The sequence below is a fragment of the Dendropsophus ebraccatus genome, chromosome 3 (assembly GCF_027789765.1).
Source record: "Dendropsophus ebraccatus isolate aDenEbr1 chromosome 3, aDenEbr1.pat, whole genome shotgun sequence".
Lineage (NCBI taxonomy): Eukaryota > Metazoa > Chordata > Amphibia > Anura > Hylidae > Dendropsophus > Dendropsophus ebraccatus.
Window position 1 is genome coordinate 101,236,355 of NC_091456.1, and position 25,878 is coordinate 101,262,232.

General features: G+C 42.1%; 2 protein-coding genes across 2 annotated transcripts in view; one reads left to right on the forward strand and one right to left on the reverse strand.

Annotated features, from left to right (window-relative positions):
- SHC2 (SHC adaptor protein 2) overlaps positions 1–17,278 on the reverse strand; it is a 35,647-nt gene extending 18,369 nt beyond the window's left edge. The window contains exons 1-6 of the mRNA XM_069962371.1: positions 16,733–17,278; positions 12,241–12,311; positions 2,799–2,859; positions 2,565–2,684; positions 1,480–1,533; positions 1,346–1,397 (exon numbers count right to left, since the gene is read on the reverse strand). Of these exons, the coding sequence (XP_069818472.1) occupies positions 1,346–1,397; positions 1,480–1,533; positions 2,565–2,684; positions 2,799–2,859; positions 12,241–12,311; positions 16,733–17,278 (904 nt within the window). The remainder of the gene's footprint in view (positions 1–1,345; positions 1,398–1,479; positions 1,534–2,564; positions 2,685–2,798; positions 2,860–12,240; positions 12,312–16,732) is intronic.
- Positions 1–25,878, forward strand: part of LOC138785906 (hippocampus abundant transcript 1 protein-like) — a 131,690-nt gene that overhangs the window by 8,264 nt on the left and 97,548 nt on the right. The gene's annotated exons all lie outside the window — the stretch shown is intronic.

A 25,878-nucleotide genomic window follows, 5' to 3' on the forward strand; every position in this document is an offset into this window, starting at 1 on the left:
TACCAATTATTTACATGCACATTAATAAATATCTATTAATAAATAATATCTATACAGTAAACCTTTCAGTTTCTGAGCAAAGCACCAGGTCATGAACACCAGTCTATGTCACTTTGTACCAGCCACACAACATCCTGGAGGTGAACAGCATCAGGGATCATTGTGGAAGCACCCAGAGTCGAAGAACAACCGACTTGGGAGCCATATGGAAATACAGCTGTTAAGTTTGAGGGGCATTGTAGCTACCTGTTTTTGCAGCTTTTTTATGAAGACATTGCATGGGACCTTTGTAATTTTGAGTGGTGGTGGAGACAGCACTGCTGTAGTGGTGGTGCTCGTGGTGGGATGGCGTCCCAGATGTAGTGTAGAAGAAAATCCCAGCACTCACCAAGTAAAGTATTGCAAATTTATTCTGTGCAAACATCATAGGGTACAGGAGGACGCGTTTCAGCATATAGCCTCAGCTAATATCAGCTAATGAAGGCTATACGCCGAAACGCGTCCTCCTGTACCCTATGATGTTTGCACAGAATAAATATGCAATACTTTACTTGGTGAGTGCCGGGACCTTTGTAATTGACTTTGATTGAACACTGTTGCTTGGCATTTAGGGGCACTATTATTGTAGCTGATGGTCCAATTATCACTCTAGCTAAGCCTGTAATAGAGGGCATTAGAGCTGGGTCTTATGAAGACACAGTCACTTTCTCTTTTGGTTGTAATGTAATAGGTTCTGGATTGGTTCTATTATATGAGCACCATAACTTGTCTTCTTTGACAAGTTGGTGGCTGGGCCTATGACATGTAAATGACATTGTAGGAAGGAAACTCCTTAAAGCATTTTTTTTTTTTACTTTTGAACATCCATGCTAATATATATATATATATATATATATATATATATATATATATATATATTATAATTATTTTGCATAAAAAGCTGTGTAGCTTTAAAAAGCACTTTGGATTCCTTTTCTGGTATTGATCCTAAGTTACAGTCACTACCTCTGTTCTAACCAGGGATGTTAAACACAGGTCATTCAGCTGATTCCAAGTTTACTTCCAACCAACAATGCTTTCTGGTTGTTATTTTTTGAGTGAAAAAAAAAAAATCAAACAAGTATTATCATTGTAGCTTTAATATGGCTTTTAGACAGGGCATATCATCATAGTTTATATTGGGATTAAGGGCATATTTACATCTCAGGTTGGGTACAGTAAGCAATGGAGGAGCTACCTCTGCAAATGCTTATTTTTTTCATAAGCAATAGTGAAAATAACATAACTAATGAATATCAGTTGCAATTCACACTGTTTCATGCAATAGTAAGTACTGTTTATTTACCTCTCTGGTTAATAGGGTCCTTGGCGACATATGCCACATAATCTGTTGTGTCCTAACAGAGAAAAGGTAATTGTCAGCGTCTGAAGGTAAATTTCCATTATATAGGCATATAGTTGACTTAATAGAGAGCTTACCACATCCCCTCCTGATGCAAAGGAGATTGCTTGCATGTGATGATTGGCAATGACCTGCACAGAAGACACAAATGTTTGAGTAGAAGTCATTTTACATGGATTCATATCCTGTCTGCTTTGTCTGAGAGCAATAAACCCGTCTCAGTGTTCAGTGCACAAGGATTGCAGCATAACAATAGCATTACCACTGCCAGCTGCAAGAGACAAGTAATATATTAAAACACCACTCGAGGGCAGAGCTGATTAAACTTGTGAAAAATGAGAATCGCTTCCCAAGTTGACTTTATACACTGCCTGAGCTGTACTGAGTCAGACAAACACTACAATATTATAAGGATAACAAATTACAAAATTACACACAGGTTTTGTGTTAAAAGGGGTTGTCTGGAATAGTGTGGTAATTGAGCATCCTGTCAGGGCTATGGGAGACATGTCAGTACTGTATACTTACCTCTCCTGCTTCCCTGCAGTGGCCAGATCTTGGGATACACATTCTTCGCCGATGTCTTTTGGAAACATCCTAAACATCCAACAGTGTTTTGGAAACATCCAATAACATACAGCTCCCAGCTATACAGACAGTATAGGATCTATAATGACCGGAAATTTCCAGAGGGAGTGGCACACCACTGGATGTTTTCAAAACACAGACACCACTGAAGAATGGGTGTCCTGAGATGCAACAACTGCGGGGGAGCAGGACAGGTAGATATACAGTAATTACATGCCCCCGCAACCCCAGCTGGATGCACAATTATCAATTTATCATGACAAACCCTTTAAGCAAGCCAACTGAGGCTATATTCACACATAGAATTTAATTTGCATTAATTATGAATTGTTGCCATGATTGTGATGCTATTTTTCCACAAATTGTGCAATCTCTGTAAAAAAAAGTGCTATTTTTGCCAACATTCCATCAATATTGTGGCAAAAATATCGCTATTTTACCACAATTGCACAATTTATGGGAAAATTTCACAAAAATTGCTGCAAAAATGCATAATTAATCATAATTAAATGCCATGTGTGAACATAGCCTCAGAGTATACTGAAATCAGTCATTTGGATTCAAGGATATGTACCTGTCGAGTGCTTGGTATACTGAGGTTCAGTCCCTCAACGGATATGTTTACAGCAATGCTTATTCCTGCAAAACGAAGATTACTCCGACCCAAGATTGATGCTAGAGATTTATTGGGTGCCTTTAAAGAAAGAATAAAATATGAAATATTACATACGTTAAATATGAGAACATTGCTTATTGTGAGGGTTTTTATCATTTTTGTTCTCAAGCAAAAGAAAGTCATTTCATCTACCTTCTTCTTCCAGGTCCCTCTCACACCGGGGACAGCCTCATATAGTCTGTTTATGGCCTCTCTGTGACATAAACATAAAAAAAATTAATCTGGCTTTTCCTTGATTTAAAAAAATGTATACTGTAGTTACAATATTCCGTCAAAATAAAAACAGCAGCACTCAGGAAAAAATGAGGAGGGTGCCAACAGTAAAACCAGATACCAAGTAATATAGACCAGGATAAACTGTAGCACTTCAAAACTGAAAGTTGAAAAAATGTAGTGGTTTATTAACCCATGTTTTTTTGCTTGAAAAAAGCTTATATTGATTGAACTGAAATGTCTAACCTTTTTTGCATGGGTTAGTAAACCACTACATTTTTTCAACTTTAAATTTTGGAGTGCTACAATTTATCTTGGTCTACTGTAGCTACTAGCTACACCTTTCAGACCACTGTTTATAGAGTGATGGTTAGTAACTAGAGATGAGCGAACCTGGAGCATGCTCGAGTCGATCCGCTAGAGATGAGCGAACCTGGAGCATGCTCGAGTCGATCCGAACCCGAACTTTCAGCATTTGATTAGCGGTGGCTGCTGAAGTTGGATAAAGCCCTAAGGCTATGTGGAAATCATGGATATAGTCATTGGCTGTATCCATGTTTTCCAGACAACCTTAGAGCTTTATCCAAGTTCAGCAGCCACCGCTAATCAAATACCGAACGTTCGTGTTCAGATCGACTCGAACCCGAACCCGGTTTGCTCATCTCTATTAGTAACCTAGACAATGGGCTGTCAAAAATGGAAGGCAAAGAGCAACATATGAGAAGAAGGAGACAGGCAAGTTTGATGAGTCCTACAAGTTCAAGGTTATGTTCCCACTACAGGATAATATTGGGAAAAGGTGGCCATCTATTATTAAGAGCTGAAAATAATGATAGTTATCAATAGACGTCTGTCTTTCCCTGTTAATTTATGTCACGTTCCCAACATGGCCTTAAAGTGTACCTGTTGTTATAACATCCAAAATCTAAACCAAAAGTATATATGATATAAAGCAAGTTTGCAATTACATTCATTATTTTTTTTTGTTATCATGGAGAACACAGCACTTCCTGTTTTCTGACTCTTTTTTTTTCTCAGAGAGTAAGAAAACAGGAAGTCCATTGTTTTCCAGGCCATCTGAGTGCTCACAGAGAGGGCAGTCATGTGATTGATGGACACATTGAGCCGTGACTCTCTGTACTAGCTGGAATTCCTGTGTTTAGTCTCCTTTTATTAAACGAGCACAAGTCAGAAAATCTGCCTTCAGGAGACTGGGCCTGGATTTCTGGTAAGTTCAGTTTTGTTTTACAGCATGATAACAACAAAAAAAAATAATGAATGTATATTGCAAACTTGCTTCATTTCACATCTATTGTTGATTTAGATTTTGAAAGTTATGATGACAGGTACACTTTAATATGATAGTTAAAATAAGAATACTCCTTTTACCCCTTTTTGTTCTTTAAAACCCATGTCCACCTTTGCAACCAACTTTTTATTGTTTTATCACATCTAACATAAAAAATAAGAATTTTTGCAAATAATCATCATAACAAATAAGCAGTGATAGCAAATAAGCAGTGAGAAAGGTGCTCTTTATCTACAGCGCCTTGGCCCATGTAAAAGGTCCCTTACTCTTATTTATCTGCCTCTTCTTTATGCTAAGCTACAGAACATAAATAGCACATGAAGGCAGAGTAGCACATTACTGCAGGAGAGGACTACACACAGGATTTGTGCATCATCTGTTGTTATGGAGACGCATAATGCTAGGGAATTTTTAATTAAGACCATCATTTGCATGCAAACTGAAGAATGATCTATTACTTTATTAGGATAGGTGTTACCTATAGGCCTCCAGGAAAAAACGGAGGGCTATGATAACATGTTGGTGGATGAAATTACCAAAATGTCAGTAAAAGTGGGACATTGTAGTTATGGTTGACTACAACATGCCAGATGTGGATTGGAATATCCCTTGTGCACTTACATGCAAAAGCAACAATGTAATAGAGACCCTTACAGGGGCATCTCTAAAACAGCTTGTGAGATCACCAACCAGAGGAGAGAACATTCTAGATTTAGTATTTAGTATCAGGGAGAGTAAAAGAAAATGTAAGTTCCAGTGACCACCAGTGTTTATGGTTTGACATACAAACTGATGGAGTATCTGAATGGAGTAAATGGAGTATCTAAAGAAATTATTAAAAGGGTAGGATAAAACAATGGGAGCGAGCACTCAGTCGGACAAAAAGATGAGATGAGAAATGTCAGAAGGGGGTTAACGGGGCGGTCTCCCGACATACTTGCAGCAGGATGTCAATCCCGCTGTATGTCTGCCCATAGATATTACAGGGCAGGGTCTACAGCGGATTTGCAGCAAGAAATCCGCTGTGGATCAGTTGTGTGTGTTTGTACCCTAAGGGTGGGTTTACACTACGGAATCCACTTGGATGTATTCCGGTGGATTCTGTCGCTTGTACACGCTCACGGCTGCACGCCTCTCCACCCGTGCCATAGACACCATCCAATGCACGGGCAGATTCCACATTCCGACGAAAGAATTGACATGTCAATTCTTTTGGCAGATAGCGGAATCGGGCCGCCCATAGAATGGTGTCTATGGAGCCAGCAGAAAGGCGCGCAGCCGTGAGCGTGTACTAGCATCGGAATTCACCGGAATTTATCTGTGCAGGTTCCGTAGTCTGAACCCACCCTAACACTGCAAGAGAACTTAACAGGTGAACAGGTGTAGTGAAATCAGACTGTGTTCAGACAAGGTGAAGATAAAATGCAAATAAACATAAAACAAGTGCCGAATTATGGCCAAAAGCGCAGTCTAGGTCGTAACCTACAAACAGAGAACTGCACCAAGGACCCAAGAGGTAAATTCCTAACAAAACCACTATTAGGCTATTATCACACAGCGTGTGAGACCAGCCGTTCCGTGACCCTGGATTATCCCGTCCGGTACTTAAGTACCGTCCGGATGATCCGTCCGGCCACGGAGTTCTGATGCGGGCGCATCATCTCGCGCCCGCATCAGAGCTTCCCATAGCACAGTGAAGCGAGCGGCCGGAGCCGCTTGCTTCACTGTGTGAACTGACAGGGACATGTCAGTTTTTTTCGGCGCCGCATGGGATCCCGGCTGGAGCGTATACCATGTGTGTGTGCGCTCTGGCCAGGATCCCATTGCAAATAAGGCTATGTTCAACTCCTTCTGCGGCGAGAACTATGGACGTAGTTTTATGTAGTGTGAACATAGCCTTAGTTACAAAATATATATAAGGGCTATAGTAAAAGAAAAAATGTCAACCTGTAAAAGGTATAAAGAGATTGGAAGTATAGCTGAGAGAGAAATGTATAAAATTAGAAAGAAGGATGCAAAGCAGATTATAGCTATGTTCACACAACCGTTTTTGGCCCTAATTCGGACGCCATTTTGAGGCAATATTTTGATTTTTGATAATTATTTTCACCTTAAGGCTATGTTCACACTGCGTGTGATTCCGTCCGTAGTTCGTACGCCGCCGTACATGTGCGGCTGAAACTACGGTCGTGGGAAAAATCGACATGCGGCCGGATGCGTACGAACCGTGAACATACACCCGTAATACAGTTATTCTTCCCTAGCTTGATTCGAGGCGATCTGAAACAGGTCATTTACTTGGAAATCTTCGCCCAGCCCAATAAAACTCACAGAACCTTTTGGATCGAAAAATCAAGTTCAATTGGGCTGAAATAAGTACTCTGTACTGGACCGCAAGTAAATCCACGGCCGTGAGTTGGAACATTTCCGTCCTCAAACAATGGTCTTGTTCATTTTTCACGGCGCCGTATACGATCCGGCCGTAAGCTCATACGTAGTGTGCATTGTGCGGGCTTATGTCGTATACTTTCAAGCGAACGCATCAACCTAAAACTACATGCGTATATTCGCGGTTCGCACTACGGACTTTAACATATGCAGTATGAACATAGCCTTAAATGTTGGCCATCCAAAAGTATGGCCCAAAAAAATGTTGTGTGAACATAGCTTATAAATACTGCTACAGCCTCAAAAGAGGAAGACATTGCCAAATTTATAAAGGAGGGGCATAAAACCTTCTTCAGATAAATTAGAGACAGAAGGAAGAAGAAAACTGCACTATGAGAAATGGGGGATGGATCTGTATAATCACTCCCTCAATCTGGTCCTGATGATTCGAGAATGGCCAATATTATACCCATCCACAAGAAGGGTAGAAGAGCCCAGTAACTACAGGCAAGTTAGATAGACATCTGTAGTTGTAAAAATTATGAAAACACTTCTAAAAAAAAAGATAATTGATCACATTAAATCACCAATTTAATGGATCCAAACCAGTTTGGCTTTACTGCTGGCAGATCATGCCAGGCTAATCTCATTGACTTCTTTTACTATGTCTTAAAAGTGCTGGGTGAAGGTGGTGCCGTAGATATCGCCTATCTGTTCCCCACCCTCAGGGTGCTTGTTGTTGTTTCTGTTTTATATTTTTTTAAAATGAAGATATCGCCTATCTTGATTTCAGCAAAGTCTTCGATGCAGTTCCCCATAAAGAACTGATGGAAAAGTTAGCAAAAATTGAACTTAATCCCTGGATCATTCAGTAGGTTTGTGAATTATCTATCTGTGCATTATATTGGCAGTTCCATGTCTGCAAAGACTTAAGAAGAGAAGGATTTAGGGGCAGTGATTTTTGACAGCCTCAAAATGAGTCACCAGTGCAGTCAGGCAGGAAAGCTAATCATATGCTGGGCTGTATAGCTAGAGGTATAAGCAGTAGGAAGATGAAGATTGTGATCCTGCTGTATAGAGTTCTAGTGAGACCACATCTGGATAACTGTGTCCAGTTCTAGAGACCTCACCTAAAAAAGTTATTGATAAAATAGAACGGGTCCGAAGACAGGCTACAAAAATGGTGAATGTTCTAATGCATAAAACACAAGGAAAGACAAGGATTTGAATCTGTGTCTGGGGAGAAAAAGGGAGAGGGGGGACATGATCGAAACCTTTAAATATGTTAAAGAACTAAATAAGGTTTAAGAGAGAAGTGTTTTAATTGAAAAAAAAATAACTGAAAGGGATAAGATCAGAAACAACACACGAAAATATTACTTTATTGAAAGAGAAGATGACTTCCAGCAGATTAGTATTATTTATATATATATATATATATATATATATATATATACAGGGCCGGTCTTTGGGGTGTGCGACCTGTGCGCTTGCACAGGGCGCATCACTCCCGACTAGCTGGGGGGGCGCTGAGGCAGAGAGACAGCTGTAGGGGAGGTATCTATAAGGGGGGAGACAACATAAGGGGGGCAATCTGTAAGGGGGGAGACAACATAAGGGGGCAATCTATAAGGGGGCAATCTATAAGAGGGGGGGCAACATAAGAGGGCAAGCTATAAGGTGGGACAACATAAGGGGGCTATCTATAAGGGGGACAACAAGGGGGGCGATCTATAAGGGGAAAATCTATAAGAAGATACAACATAAGGGGGCCATCTGTAAGGGGGATGGACAACACAGGGGGGCCATCTATAAGGGTGACAATATGGGGGCCATCAATAAGGGGATGGACAACACGGGGGCCATTTGTAAAGGGTACAACACAGAGGGGCCATCTGTAAGAGGGACAGAGGGGACAACATGGGGGGAATCTGTAAGAGGGGCAGAGGGGACAACACAGGGGGGCCATCTGTAAGAGGGGCAGAGGGGACAACATGGGGAGGGGCATCTGTAAGGGAGACTACAAAGAGGGGGCCATTTATAAGGGAGGGCTACAGAGAGGGGGGCCATATACCATAGGGGGACAACACAGAGGGTGGTTCTGAAGGAGATCCACATAGGGCCATATATAGGGAAGTCTAAACAAGGGGCCATCTGTAAGAAGGCTACACAGGGGGGGCATATACTATAAGCGGGTCACATAGAGTCAGCCTACCCACTAAATGAGGGTGTAAAGGGGCCAATACAGATGTGCAGTTAGTATAGAGATGAGGAGGGTGACCGAGTAAGGAGCCTAATATGTTTCTCTGGCAGATTCTGTGGATTTGTGGCTCGGAGAAGTTCTCATGATGGCCCAGGACAGATGGAGAAGAAGATGAAAAGGGAAGAACTCCGATCAGAGAAGACGTCCCCTGTGAGTCACTGGATATAACTTCACTGTAATGTATATGGAGTACAGAACCTGTGTAGGGCTGGCTCTACCTCTATAATGATCTGTGTACAGAGGATTTTATTCAGTAGTGGCGGTGGGTTTAGTCAGTATGTGGTGGTGTTATTCAGTATCAGTGGTGGTGTTAGTCAGTAGCAGCTGCGATGTTAGTATGTGGTGGTGTTAGTTAGTATGTGGTGGTATTAGACAGTATGCAATGGTATTAGTCAGTATGCGGTGGTATTAGTCAGTATGCAGTGGTAATATTTGTTACTTGTAATCTGGTACTGTGTTTTATTGGATTTAGTATACTGATTTGGTCAGTAACAATATGATAGTGATGGTAGTGGTTGTGGTGTGGCGGTAATATTTGGGAGGGTCGGGTGATGGGTGCTGGATATTGTCTGGAGGAGTAGGAGCTTTATAACACCCTGAGGGGGTCTCAGCAGACCCCGTGTGTGTGTGGGGGGGGCGCCGAAAAAAGTTTTGGGATAAACATATATATAATAAGAAAGGAAATACTAAAGGGACAGACTAGATGGACCCAGTGTTTTTTTTTCTGCCGACAAGCTTCCATTTTTCTATGCTCCTATGTTCAATTCCTTTATTGATAGAAATCAATAGCTAAATAGCTACTTCTGCTCATTGTTTTTAGAAGAAGGCTTTCACAATGACAGTATATAGCATTGCATATTATATAGCATTATATTACAGCATTGTATATATCAAAGCATTGACCCCAGATGTAAGGGTTCAGCTCCAGTGTTTTCATTTCATTTAAAGTTAAATAAGGTGATGGATCCAGATGGTGTCCACCTCAGAGTTCTTAAAGAACTCCAATCTAAGATTGCTGCTCCCCTGAAAGATTGACAGATCTGTAAAACCAATCCATCCTAAGAGGAGATGTTCCTGGTTATTGGAGAATGGCCAATGTTATACCCATCCACAAGAAGGGTAGTAGTGAAGAGCCCAGTAACTACAGACCAGGCTTGACATCTGTAGTAGTACAAATGATGGAAACACTTCTAAAAGAAGGTAATAAATCACCGAAAGACAACTTGATGGACCCAAACCAGCATAGTTTTACTGGGGGCAGATCATGCCAGACTAATCTCATTGATTTATTTGATTATGTCACAAAAGTGCTGGATGAAGGTGGTGCCGTGGATATCGTCTATCTGGACTTCAGCAAAGCTTTTGATACAGTTCCCTGTGAAAAGCTGATAGAGAAAAGTTAGTAAAAACTGGACTTAATCCCTGGAAAGTTTAGTGGATTTGTGGTTGGCTGAAAGCTAGATATCAGAGGGTTTGTGGTTAATGATGTGTATTCTTTGCCACAAGGGTCTTTTCTGGGTGCTTGTAACAGGCAGCCAATGTGGACTCACTGTATTACTAAATCAGTTTTATTTGGGTCAAACCAGGGAGTGCAATCCAAGTGCCCTCTAGGTCTTTACCCTTTATCCTCCTCCAGGATGCTTAAGCTGGAATTGTGCAGCTGAATGACACCAGATTGTGTGGACCCAGTATGGGTAGCGGCTAGTCCCAAGAACCAGGAAGTGGTGAGGCACCAGAGAACAGGCCACATGAGCATAGGATCAGGGCAGGTGTCTATAAATGTAGGTGCAAAATGGCAACGGAAGAGGCAAGAAGTACAGAGAGGGCCAGGCAAGCATAACCTGAGGTCAGGATACACATAAAAGCAGGCGAATGGCAACATGGGAACATTTGTCCAATCAGGAACACAAGGAACCAACAATACATAGGCAAGGAGGAACAAGGAAAACAACTCTAAAGGCCCTATTCCACGGGCCGACTGAGAGCTCGTTTGCTCCTCGTTCCCCGCTTGCTGCCGCCACTACACCATGCGGCAGCAGCGAGCGGGTGAGTCCAGGGGGGCGCGAGGAGTTGCGGGGGGGGGCTGCCCGGGTGATCGCTAGATTGTCTAGGCAGTCCATAGCATACAGCTATTCCACAGAGCGACGGCAGCATATCGTTGCTGTATGAGTCGTTTGTTTTTCAACATGTTGAAAAACAAACGACTGCAACGATCAGCCGACACAAGGCGATTATCGGCCATAACTGCCGATATCGGTCAAATACGGTCAGTAATCGTTCCGTGGAATAGGGCCTTTAATAGGTGTGGGCAAAAGGTGGAGGTAAAAATAGGTGGAGATACACTGGCCCTTTAAATCTCAGGTGAGCAGCCACGCGTGCACCCTAGTGGATGGAGGTGGCTTTGCAGTGGCAGCTTAAAGCCAGCAGCAGAGAACGGGAGGAGCAAGGCTGCCAGTAGACACCAGCAGACCCAAGACCAGTGAAGAGTGTGAGCAGGATCAAGCCCAAGGCGGTAAGCAGTGTGGCCAGGAGCGGAACCAGGACAGTGCCAGTGATTTATACCAGATGCTGCCTGGTGACTTTGCAGCCCTATTCTTTTTAATATGTTTTTAAAGAGAACCTGTCACCCCCCAGTGCCAGGGCAAAGCCCTGCCGACCCCCTGTAGTAGGAGGAGGGGGATTGTGATCCCGCTAGATAGAGCTCTAGTGAAATACTGTGTCTGGTTCTACAGACCTCTCCTACAAATAAATATTGATAAAATAGAGTAGGTGCAAAGACAGGCTACAAAAATGGTGGGCAGTCTGAAGAAAAAGACATAGGGGAAGACTTGGGGTCCAATTACACAGCCCAACATGAGGTCTATCATCAGTAAGATCAGCGCTCGCCGGCAGAGTTGTTATTAGGCTCAAAAGATATGATCAGCCGAGGAACAGCTTTGCCCGCTCCCCAGCTGATTGCTGTCACTTTTACAGAGGCCATTTATCGGCCAAAGGAGTGTTTCTAGCAACGTTTCTAGACTATATTTGGGCCATGTGAAAGGCCCTTACGATTCAAATCTGTATAGCCTGGAGGTTAGAAGCAAAAGAGAGTAAATGAATGAAACATTTAAATGTGTTATAGGTTAAGGTTAATAAGGTTCAGGAAAGGGTTTTTAATAAGAAACTAAACTCAAAGGGAACACAGTATGAGGTTAGTTGGGGGAAAAATCAGAAGCAACATGAGAAATATTACTTCACTGAAACAGGAGTTGATGCTTGGAACGAACTTTAGTTGGTAAATCTACAATAACTAAATTTAAACATGCCTGGGATAAACATATTTTTCTGCCGACAAGCTTCCATTTATTTTTCTATTTCTTTATAATTTCAGATTAGAGAAAACCTTTTTTTTTATTACCAACCTTGTCACTTGGGTCCTTGTATTAAAATCCAGAGACCTCATGGAACGTAGAACTTCTATACAGCCCATGTACTAGAAGATGAAACATAAAACGAAAAAACATGTATGCTATGTTCACACATAGTAAAAGAAAAGCAAAAAAGCAAAATTGGATGTATTTTAATGTAAAAATGTTCTACTGCAAAAACACAGCCAGGTTTTATACTATTAGGCTAAGTGTTTTCTTGAGCTTTTTTTAAACCAAAACCAGGAAGGGATTGAAAACACAGAAAAGCTGGGGGGGGGGGTTTACTTTTCTGATACATAATTTTTTAAAAAATCAGCAATCCTGGTGTTTTTTTCCTCTGTTCGTTAAAGGGGAACTCCACGTAAGAAAAATTTGTTTTCTATTAAAAGTTATATAGATGTGTCTATACAATGTATGGCTGGGTTCACACTATGTATATTTGAGGCTGTATTTGTGAGGCTGTATAGCAACCAAAACCAGGAGTGGATTGAAAACACAGAAAGGCTATGTTCACATAATGTTGTAATTGAGTGGATGGCCGTCATTTAATGGCAAATTTTTGCTGTTATTTTAAAACAACGGCTGTTATATTGAAATAATGGCAGTTATTTACCGTTATATGACGGCCATCCACTCAATTTCAACATTGTGTGAACAGAGCCTTTCTGTGTTTTCAATCCACTCCTGGTTTTGGTTGCTATGAGGACCTGACATGAGGACCAAATACAGCCTCAAATATACTGTGTGTGAACCCAGCCTATTACTGTATCTGTACGGTTCTGCCACACTGATAGCTGATAGAAATCTAGGAAGTGAAGAAAAGTCGCCCCTGTGCCAATCCACATTGTCTCCTGCTCCAACTGCTTTCCCACCTTAGGAGACAAAAATTCCATGCCTCCGTCTCACATTGTGTGTGTTTGTTGAGCACAGGCTGATGATGCAGACAGGGGATGATGTCACAGGAGGTTTGGCTGGATCCCCCAATCCCATCTCTGAACAGCCAGAAGCAGCTGCTGCAAGGACTGTGCACTGTGATGAACAGCTGAGGGAAAGCATTGCATTCTGGAACCAGTACTGCATTCTGGGAACTACTCAACCAGGAAGTACAGAAACACAAAACAGAACAAAAACCCCCAAAACAAATGGATTTTTGTTAGTTTCAAAACAGGGATAGATAGGTAAGTAATGGTATATGCTTCTGCAGAAGTTACATTTTTTTTAACCTCTACCTGGAGTTCCCCTTTAATGCTGTTCACCATGCGGGAACAATATTGTTATATTTAAATAGATTCCGCATACTACAATATATATAATATGTTCGTGTTTTACATATTTTTATTTAAATCATGGGAAACAGGTTGATTTACACTTTTATTGGGGGAGGGGTTTTTTTTAAATATTTTTTTTAAAAAATTTTTTCCTACTTTATAAGTCCCCCTAGGGGACTTATACATGCAATAATTAAATTGCATATACTGGTCAATGCCATAACATTGCATAGCATTGATCAGTATTATTGGCAATCTTCACAGAGTCTGTCTAAGGGATGACTCTATGAAATTGCCGATCCGACAGAACGGAGGTAAGTATTATACCCCCACCTGTCAGGAAAAGTGATTGGGAGCCCCACAGTCAATTACAGGTACATCTTCTGTCACTGACTCCCTTAAATGCCACATTGCTATAGTTTGCGGTGTTTAAGGGGTTAACTGCGTAATCGTGGCTGGGACACTAATGTGTGCAAAGCTGCTCACATTGAAGCAGCCCCATACTCATTAAAAGCTTTTCAGATCAGGAATGTACTGTATATACACTTTCCTACTGCATGGGGCATCGGAAGTAGGAACTTATATATACGCATTGTTGACATGAAAGTATTAAAAATGTAATATGCTTGAAATTGCTCTATTCTGATCCTATAACCTTTTTTATTTCTTCATCTGTGGGGTTGTATAAGGGCTGATTGATGTGATATAGAGCAAATGGAACTTTTTTATCTACTGTAAATCTATTTTCTCATTTAGCATTTATTTATGCCATTTACAGTGTAGGATTAATAACATTATGGGGGAGATTTATCAACGAGTGTAAAATTTAGACTGGTGCCAACTGGCCCCAGCAACCAATGACAGCTCAGCTTCCAGCTCTGGTGAAAGAAAAGAGGAGCTGTGATTGGTTGCTGTGGCCAGTTTGCACCAGTCTAAATTTTACCCCCTTTGATAAATCTCCCCCTATAGCTTAAAGGGGTTATCCAGTGCTACAAAAACATGGCCACTTTTCCCCCTCTCTTGTCTTCAGTTCAAGCGTTGTTTGCAATTGAGCTCCATTTACTTCAATGGAACTGAGTTTGAAACCCCACCCAATGTGGAGACAAGAGGTGGGGGGGGGGGGAGTGGCCATGTTTTTTTTGTTGGATAACCCCTTTAATAGTTTGCAAAATTCTGCATGCAGAGACACCAAATATCATTGTTTCCTATTTTTTTTGTAACAATGGAAACATGAGTGTGATGGAAATTTTTTCAGAACCAGATCTGGCATGGAAGCCACAAAGGCCTCAAAGGCATTCTGACCCCCACACCACCAATGATATGTGACAATACTGTTTAAGGCTACGTTCCCACACAGATTTTCATTTTGCTGCATGAAAGTAGTGACATCCTTGTTTAACTACTTAGCCATGTTAAAAATAATAAACAGCCCATGCTTACCTTTTCACTTTTCCCCACTGCACTTCTCCAGGTCCCCGCTCAGTGACGGCCTTCCCAGCCAATCACTGGCTGCAGTGGGACATTTTTAACGCAGCTAAGTAGCCTCTTGGGGTATGTCTCTATTAGCTTAGCACATGGGGACACAGGGATTGTTTTACATTCTTCCAGCAAAACTGTTCCTTGATGCTGGATAGGTTGCACTGGTTGACAGCAGTGTTCATATGATATCACAGATTCTCAATTATACTTTGAGTAGGCCATTCTATGACATGTCCCTGGGCATTTTCTCTTGCTGCTTTTCCCATGTGTGCTTAGGGCCTACTAATAACTGCATTCATTTAGAGAGGACGAAGAACAAAATGAATAGCTTATTTCCTGATACATGTGCATTTAGTAGGTTTTTCTCAGCAGCTTTTTAAAAAATTGTGTGTTCTGCGTCTCCAAGTGATCTCATCCTATTAGACTGCCATATGTAATGTGTACATAAAACATGATGACACATTGGCTAACTCAGTATTAATTTGGATAGTAATCCTTGAAAAGGGAAGAGAGCAGATGGGCCATATATTGTGAGACATGAGATGTGTTTAATGATTCATGGTTATTTGCTGAGCAAATAATATTTTATATTCTATTTTAAAATCCAGACAATTACTTTGCAGATTATGTTATATGCCTTATTCTTCCTCCTCTCTGCTCCATCCTATAGGCCTTATTTCTCCATCTTGCTCTCATCTTGTAATGCAATTGATCTAATTTAGCAGCAAGTTTGAAAATCTCCAGAATGACTGTTAGAAAGAGAACACCCCTCTGGCTCAGATCATACCCCCTGGGAGATGCATCAGACAGAGCAGGTCTGCATTAATGAACCTCTCCATATAACAAAGAGTCCTAACTCAGGCAATATAGGGCAGGGACATCACCATCAGTAAGGGGTAGATGTCAGGCAAAACCAGAGATAATGCATTAACCCCTTAGCACTAGCCTGTATATTACATACTGCTGTCGTATATGGTATTACCTAACTGATAGAGTCAATAACTGCAAGTCATTTTTGTCAATGTATAGATTGTTCAGCTTCAGGAAACTGGAAATATCCCAAAATAATTTTCACTTTCAGTAATAGTATAGATTACATTAAAAATGTTACAAAAGGACATTTAGGAAATAGTAACAATATGAGACATGGTTACACATTCATTGTGATGGGATGCAAGAAAACACATACTATATTTTGGTGATCTGTTTGGTGATGCTGTGAGGACTATGTAAAAACAGTTTCTAGAATCTAATATGGTTACACCAGCCCTTCCTTTGCTCCTTCAAAACAAAGGAGCCATCATCCAATCAGTGCCCAGCAAAACAAAGGAGAAAAACATTGCATCAGCACTTTTACAAATCAGCACCAAGGAGCTGTCCAATAAGATCCCAGAATATAACACTCTGCGCACTGCTCAGCCATTAGTTAAAGGGAAATGCTCATACTCCAATGTTGTGGGACTTAGGGCGTATCATTTATCAAGTTTTGGGCCTTCAGAGTGGAATGAGTTAATATAGAACCTGAGTGTTCTCTCTCTGCAGCTACATATTGATACCACGGCCTGGGTTTAACTTACCGAGTTTTGATGATTGGCCTCCAGTCTGCAGGCAATTTTTCCCCATTCCTATTTTATCACAATAATTCATCCATTTTATTCTCAGTATGCCCCACCCTATATGTTGATTCATGTTGCTGCTTTCTACTTACTTGAACCTGGGTTCATTATAGCAACACTTACCCTTACAATATAAGACACTCCAGGCCCCTGTAATCGATCATCAGGGTGAAGCCAACCCTGAGCTGGTTTGCTGATAAAAGTCCCTTTACGAGTCCATTCCTCCCCTGGCAATTTATATGTCTCTGTCCGAGAGGTCTTCCTACTTCCACCTCCTGCTCCTCCTCGCAACCGGTTTATCACCTGCAGAGTACAAGGTGTTGAACAAACAGGATCACAGGCTCCGAACATTGACCCTAGTCCCCCGGAAGCCCCTGACTTTTCCAGGGACAAATCCTTGTTGGCACCAGAGGGGGATCGGCTCAAGAAAGCTGCAGGACTTGAGAATTTCCATTGTCCCATCCTGGGTATCATCATGCAGAAGGTTGTAGCTACATCCTGCTCTTCTGGGCCCTGCGGTTCAGAGAAAGGTTGACCCAGTGATGGTGATGTGCTTGGTGTACCAGGGGCCACTTGTCCACTCATAGCTCCAGCTGACGGAGTTGTCTGTTCCTCTGCTGAAGTTACAGACTCATTGCGAAAGCGACCATACTTGGAGTCAGCCAGCATGCCGTGTGCTGGGATCCATCCAGAGCTTTCAGAGTGATTGCTTCTCTCTCTCATTCCCTCCTCCTGCTCTTCTCTGCTCCCTCGGGAGGATCCACTCTCACAAGATGATGTCATTCTCATATTACTCATGTGCCCCCACCGCATGCAACATCCCAGCTCAGGTCAGCAGAACCTGCCATAGTATCATCACATCCCCCACCCCTAAAATAAAGCCATCCATTGTGGGATACTTAATAAAAAAGAAAGGTAAAATGTGTACACTAATGCATTACACAATCTTTTACATTTATCTTGTAAACGACTTGCCGTCTCCAGGAATGTTTCTTAGCAACCAGAATCTCCAGAAAACAAGCATTTACAGATTCCGACGAGCTCCCAAAACTGCACACAAGGAAGGGCTGACAACTATGATGCTTATATATATGGACTCCTTTTTTATAGCTCAAATTAAAGTAAATGTTCTGCCCCACAAACGTCACTTCTGGAGTTTACAAATCCCTGTACTTTATGAGTCATTAAAATACATTTGACATGTTTACTGTATGACTATGTTCACACATCAAAAAAAGAGATAAGGCGTCCATTTTTTCTATTTAAAAAGACTTCCATTATTGCAGCGATGTAATTGGATTCAATGCAATCCATTGAAATCAATGGAATGACCAACGTCCAATGCACACAGTGTATAAAATGACAGATGCTGTCTGCGCAGACGTCAAAATAATGATCATGAGAATTATTTTTGGACGTCTATTGCAAACAGCAGACGTTATTTTTTTGTTGGTCACACAGAGTTTTTCTTTCTTCACCATCTTTTCACTGTTTTTCCTATTAAATTCAATGGACTTTCCAATTAAAGACACAACCAAAGGGCAAATATTCCACTTAAACTAAAATAATGTACCAACAGCCATCATTGCACTGACGGGGCGGCCAGACAGCTAAATCACGGACGACATTTTAAGCTCAAAATGACAGCCATCTTTTTAAAAATGTTAACATAGCCTTTATCTGAATGAATAAATGAATGAATATATATTATATACACAGATTAATGTACATAAGGCATGTATCAAGAGAATAAGGAATAGGCATATCTCTGTATATAAAAAAGGGTTTGGGCCCTGATAAAGGTGTAGTTCAAACTGGAAATATATTTATGTGAAGACCTATCTGTGTATAAGATAAGGCTCTAGTGAAAGATGTGACATCATTTGGCTGAGTTTGTCGCTTTTAAATTGAATTATATCCCTCTATATCTTCATATAAAGTACAAATCTACCAAGATCTAGCGCTATTACAAAAACATTATGGCAAACATTGGGCCCATTTTTACATTGTCTTTCATGGTTTCCACCAGACTGTACGTTGGCCAAATTATGCTGCTATACAGCCCAATGTGTTCCTTTGGGCCCAATGGCTTTAGTAGGACAAATATATCTAATTTTGACTATGTTCAGTCCTTTCCCCAAACATATGCGCTTTCTATGCAGGACTCAAACACCCGATTGACCACAATGAGACTACATTTGGCAGTCACACATGGCACTCTATGTCTGCATTACATTTTGGGCAATCAGCTAGGAAGACTGCAGACACCAAAGGCTGGACTATCATTGCACATAGCGCTTTCTCACATGGGCCTGGGGAGATATATAGAAAGACAGGACGGTTTTATAGTATAACTAGTGCTTTACTGACAAGATTGTAAAGTTTATAGGGTCAAATAAAAGTTAGGTTTTATAGGTGAATGGAAAAATAGGGTCCTCATTATGGATTGGTGAATTGTGAAACATTTAGTTTTTAGTAAATGTTTTACATTTCACCAATCGATAATGAGGACCCTATTTTTCCATTCATCTATAAAACCTAACTTTTATTTGACCCTATAAACTGCTTTCTATGCGTGTCTTAAAAACTACATTTGGCCCATTAAAGTCAATGGGCCCACCCCAAACACATCCGACTCAACACCAGCATTTCTTTTTGACAAAATGCTGACATACAGCCCAACAGAGACATGAACACATGGTGTGAATGCAGCCTGAGTGTCTAGAGCAGTGCTTCTCAAACTTTTTCTATTGGAGCCTCACCTAATAGACTAAATGATGCCTGGGCCTCACCAGACTGACCAAGAGGATGCTGGGCCTCACCATCTGTGATGGAAGTCCATGCAAAGATAAAAACTATTGCTCAGTCTACCCTTTATTTGTCTTCTAAACTCTGTATAACATTAAATAAGCACAAAATGAGTCAATAATGTTCCTTAACCAGAGATTGTTGCATTTAGGGAAAGAACTGTGCAGCTTATAGTCACATTTGTGAATACTGACACCTCAGCTGGGCCTCACCAACAACAAGGGGGCGTCTCACTGGTAAGGCCCGCCTCACAGTTTGAGAAGCACTGGTCTAGAGCATACAATCTCAGAAGTAGATATATTTTGACTGCTCAGATATAATTATCAAATACATGTGTGCAAATTTGCATTTTGGGAACTAAAATGTTGTACTTCCATCTTTGAAGTGTTGGCAACTATAGCATCACTTCATGGGGTTACTGTATATAAGACTACACAGTGACTAATAACAGAGGTTGGGGAAGGAAACATCCACACTTCCAACCCTAAAGGAAGAACAAGTATGTACAGTTTATACTAAATAAAAAAACTAGATATATTTTTACTTATATTTTTTACAGGTACTTAACCCTCCATGACCAAGCCCAAACTGGCCTAAATGACCACGTCAATTCTCATTTTCCCCCCTCACCTTCTATGAGCTCTAGCACTTTTATTTTTCCATCCACATGGCCATGTAAAGGCTTATTTTTTTATAAGAACAAGTGTACTTTGTAATGAAGCCTTTATTCTATATGTCAGTCTGAACACAGCGTTAGCCATGTTTTCATAGATTTTCTAATAATTTACTAGTCTTTTTTTTGGAAATAATTTTGTCAAAAATTGCCCTATTGTGACTCTCATAACGGTTCTTTTTTTTTCACCTACAGGGCTGTATGAGATGTCATTTTTTGTACTATGAGCTCTAGTTTTTATTAGTATCATATTTGTGTAGATCCAATGTCGCTCCTTATAAATTTTTTTCTGCTATATAATGTAACAAAAAATCAGCAATCCTGGCACTTTACGCCATTCACCCTGAGGAAACACAATTTTTATATTTTACTAGATTGGACAATTACGCACGATACAATATATAATATGCTTATTTAAATATTTTTATATGTTTTATAAATTTTTTGTCTTAAAAAAAAAACAAAAACAGTTTTCCTTTTCATTTTTTTTACACTTTCTAAGTCCCCCTGGAGGACTATTGCATGCAATCACTGGATTGCATATACTGCTCAGTGCTATCCCATTGCATAGCATTAATCAGTGTTGTCAGTGATCTTCACATAGAGCCTGTCTGCTGCAGACTCCATGTGAAGATCAGACCACACAGAGGTAAGTACAATTCCTCTGGCAGTCAGGTAAAACAATCAAACTGCGGGGGTCCCAATAGGTAGGTGACAGCAGCACCTCCCAGCATTTAACCCCTTAAGGACCGGGCCTGAAATGGCCTTAAGGACCGGAGCAAATTTTATGAATATGACCTGTGTCACTTTATTCATTAATTACTTCGGGATGCTTTTACCTATCCGGCTGATTCTGAGATTGTTTTCTCGTGACATATTGTACTTCACATTTCTTGTAAATTGGAGTCGATACTTATAACGAATCTTTATGAAAAAACCCAAAATAGCGTGAAAAATTGTGAAAAAATGCATTTTTCCAACTTTAAAACTTTTCTGCTTATACAGAAAATGGTTATACCACATAAATTATATATTAAATAGCATTAGCAACATGTCTACTTTATGTTGGCGGCATTTATTAAACTATATTTCATTATTTTTAGACAATAGGAAGCTTAAAACATTAGCAGCAAATTTCCAAATTTTCAGTAAAATTTCAAAATCAGATATTTTTAGGGAACTGTTCAGGTTTAAAGTGTATTTGAGGGGACTGTGTGTTAGAAAGCCTCACGAAGCACCCCATTTCAGAAACTGCACCCCCTAAACTCTGCAAAAGCACATCCAGAAAGTTTTTTAACCCTTTAGGGGAGTCACAGAAATAAAAGCTAAGTGTGTAAGAAATTTGAAAATTTTAATTTTCTGTGCAGAGATTTTATTGTAATCCAATATTTTTCATAATTATAAACCTATTACCAGAGAAATGCACCCCAATATTGATTGCCCCGTTTCTGCAGTTTATAGAAATACCCCATATGTGGCCCTATTGCGCTATTTGACGCAACCACAAGCCTCAGATATAAGGGAGCGCCTAGTGAATTTCAATGGCTCCGTTATTTTTGGTCATTTTTGACTGTACCACTTCAGGTTGGCAGAGGCTCTGGGGTGCCAAAACCTAAAAAACACCCCTAAAGGGACACCATTTAGAAAACTACACCCCTCAAGGAATGTAACAAGGGGTGCGGTGAGCATCTGGACCCCACAGGTGCTTCACAGATTTTCCAAACAATAGGGCTTGAAAAAAGACTAAAGTATTTTTTACACTAAAATGTTGTTCTAGCCTTCAATTTTTCATTTTCACAAAGGGATAAAAGGAAAAAAAAAACACAAAACATGTAGCACAGTTTCTCCCGAGTACGGAAATACCCCACATGTGGCGATAAAGTGCCAAGCGGGCGCAGGGCAAGCCTCCAAAGGGAAGGAGCGCCAATTGGCTTTTGGAAGCTGGATTTCACTGGAATGGATTTCGAGGGCCATGTCGCATTTACAGAGCCCTCGTGCTGCCAAGACACTGGAAACCCCCCACAAGTGACCCCATTCTGGAAACTACACCCCTCAAGGAATCTAACAAGGGGTGCAGTGAGCATATGGACCCCACTGGTGACGGGCACAAATGTGGAAAAATGTGACGTGAAAGTGAAAATTTTCATTTTTTCACTTTCATGGCACAAATGTGCCCGTCATCCAGGGGTCCATATCCTCACTGCACCCCTTGTTAGATTCCTTGAGGGTTGTAGTTTCCAGAATGGGGTCACTTGTGGGGGGTTTCCAGTGTTTTGGCAGCACGAGGGCTCTGTAAATGCGACATGGCTTTCATCATCCATTCTAGCCAAATCCAGCCTCTAAAATCCAAATGGCGCTCCTTCCCTTCGGAGGCTTGCCCTGCGCCCACATGGCGCTTTATGTCCAGATGTGGGGTATTTACGGACTCGGGGGAAATTGCTCTACACATTTTTTTTTTTTTTTTCTCTTTTAACCCCTTGTGAAAATGATAAATTCAAGGCTAGACCAACATTATAGTGTAAAAAATTTAATATTTCATTTTCACGCCACATTGTTCCACATTTGTGCCCGTCACCAGTGGGGTCCATATGCTGACTACACCCCTTGTTACATTCCTTGAGGGGTGTAGTTTCCATAATAGGGTCACTTGTGGGGGGTTTAACTGTCTTGGCAACACAGGGGCCTTTTGAATGCAACATGGCCCCTCGAAATCCATTCCATCCAAATCCAGCCTTCAAATGGCGCACCTTCCCTTTGGAGGCTTACCCTGCACCCGCATGGCGCTTTATGTCCACATGTGGGGTATTTCCGTACTCAGGGGAAATTGCTCTACACATTGTGTTTTTTTTTATCTTTTAACCCCTTGTGAAAATGAAAAAATCAAGACAAGATCAATGATTTAGAGTAAAAATTAAAAAAAAATTACACTAAATGTTGGTCTAGCCTTGATTTTTTTCCATTTCCACAAGGGGTTAAAAAAGAAAATGAACACAAAACGTGTAGGGTAGTTTCCCCTGAGTACGAAAATACCCCACATGTGGACATAATTTGCCATATGGGCACAGGGCAAGTCACCAAAAGGACAGAGCGCCATTTAGAGGCTGGAATGGGGGATGGAGGCCATGTCGCAATTACAAAGCTCCTGTGCTGCCAGGTCAGTAGATACCCCCGACAAGTGACCCAATTCTGGAAACTACACCCCATAAGGAATCTAACAAGGGGTGCAGTGAGCATATGGACCCCACTAGTGATGGGCACATGTGTAGAACATGTGCCGTGAAAATAAAAAATACCATTTTTTTCATTTTCACGTCCCAAATGTGGCCGTCACCAGGGGGCCATATACCCGCTGCCCCACTTGTTAGATTCCTTATGGGGTGTAGTTTCCAGAATGGGGTCACTTGTGGGGGGTTTCTACTGTCCTGGCCGCACAGAGGCTTTGTAATTGCATCATGGCATCCTCTAATGGGAATGGCGGCCATACCTATTTAGCTGGGGAAAAGGGACAATTCTAATTTATTTGGGGGTATTAGGCCAATTATTAGTTTATAAGGTTGGAAATGACAGGTGTCCATCAAATTCAACCTGTGTTGATCCAGAGGAAGGCAAAAAACCCCTCGTGAGGCAGACGACAGTAGCCTCATCACAGGGGAAAAATTCCTTCCCGACTCCATAATGGCGATCAGAATAATCCCTGGATCAACGTGACCCCTGAAATAGGAATAAGGGACGGAATTTAGATAATGTAGAACCCCAGTGACGTGTGGTGCGTCTTGGAGCGATCCAGTATGCAGAGGCCGGGGGGATCAGGACAGGTGTCACACTGGTAAATGGCGTCCTTCCTGATCCCCCTGTTACCCCACACTCTGCACTTCTTCTGGGGTCTCCCTTTCTCCAGTGTGGGGGACGTCACCTGGAAAATGTTGTCCTGGTGCGATACGGGGTCCTTCATATCCAGAAGCGCTGGGTCCGCTCCATGGCTGCTAAATATTAGGGCTCTATTACAGCTCAGGCAGCGAGGGACCGGAAGAGGGGGTGCTGGTATAAAAGTTATCCCCGTACAGGTGATAACCTTTATCCAGCAGTGGGAAGATCAGTTCCCGGACGATCTCCCCACTAACTCCGAGGATGGGGGGGGAGGGGGCATCTGGGGGCTGGATTCGAGTGTCCCTTCCTTCATACACTCTAAGGGTACGTGCACACTGCGGAATCGCGAAGGATAACCCTTTGTGCATTCCGCAGTTGGCACCCGCCGGCGGACTGATGCAGGCGCACGTCTCCGTCCGTGTCGTAGACTCCATTCTATGCAGGGGCGGATTCCGCTCTGCGTCCAACGTGTTGATGGAATGACGGATGATGGAATCTGCCCATGCATAGGATAGAGTCTATGACACGGGCGGAGACGCGCCCCTGCATCAGTCCGCCGGCGGGTGCCAGCTGCGGAATGCACGAAGGGTTATCCTTCGCCATTCCGCAGTGTGCACGTACCCTAAATCTGTAAGTGTACCCTGAGGTACTCTCACAGAGTTTGTAGAATTTCACGCCATACCGTCATCTCTTATTGGGACGGTACTGGCGGAAAAGACGTGTCTGGGGGGCAGCGTACGCTACGCTACTCCCAGACACGTCACTGGATGATGAGGAGGATGAGGATGAATGGAGGAACGAAGGACCCCCCATTCATCCTCACTGGCTGTTTTGGTGTCGGAGGCAATAATAATGTATGCGTCCAATACCGAAAACACCCTGGGGGCCATCTTTATATGGGGATTGGTATATGGGGTATGTAGTGGTGTAGTGTAAAACTTTATTCAATGTAGTGTGGTGTAATGTAGTGTTTTTTTACGTGTTTTTTACAGTAAGTATACAAAAAAAACCTACGCCAAAAATGGTGTTGCTGATGAATGCCGCACTTATGTTCGGCACTTATCAGCAGACCGTGGCAGTAGGATATAAAAAAAAACACCCTACGCCAAAAAGGAGGAGTTGCTGATTAGCAGCGCACTTTCGTGCGATGCTGATCAACACTCAGCGGCGATAGGGTGCGGAAAATAGAAAAAAAAAAAATTGGGAAAAAAAAATTTTTTTTTACTACATTCTGAACATCCCTGTAGTGGCTGATACGTGTATTACACTTATCAGCCGCTAGGGGGCAGCAGAGAGCAAGATCCGAAAATAGACGACGCTGGAGCCGGAAAAATACGAAAAAAGACGACGCTGGAGCCGGAAACAGACGATCGGGACTCACGGAAGAAGCCGAAGTCCCGACAAGATGAAGAGGACGCCGGGAACCCGGAAGACGCCGATCAGGACCCCGGGACAGGTGAGTAATGTACAAATACCTGCTCCGGACCCCTCAGCTACCTAGCTGAGGGGTCCGGAGCAGGTATTTATTACTTGTGGGGACTTTGATCGGCGTGAACGGCCGGCCGGCTGGCCGGCCGTTCACGGCGATCGGGACGGTGGTACCGTGACCACCATTACTTTTTACAGTAATGGCGGTCGGTGCCGTCCTCGGACAGCACCGACCGCCATTTTTTTCCGGGTCATCGGGCCACCGATGGCCCGGAAAGGTTCCGATCGCCGCTATGGGCTTATCAGCCAATAGCGGCGATCGTCGGCATGGGGGGGGTTAACAACCCTCCATGCCGACAGGGAGAGATGGCCTGCTATGTATTATAGCAGGCTATCTCCCCCGATCGGGACCCGGCCGGCCGCGGCGCCCGTTTAAAGGGCTGACGTACCGGTACGTCATGGGTCCTTAAGTGACAGTGATCCATGACGTGCC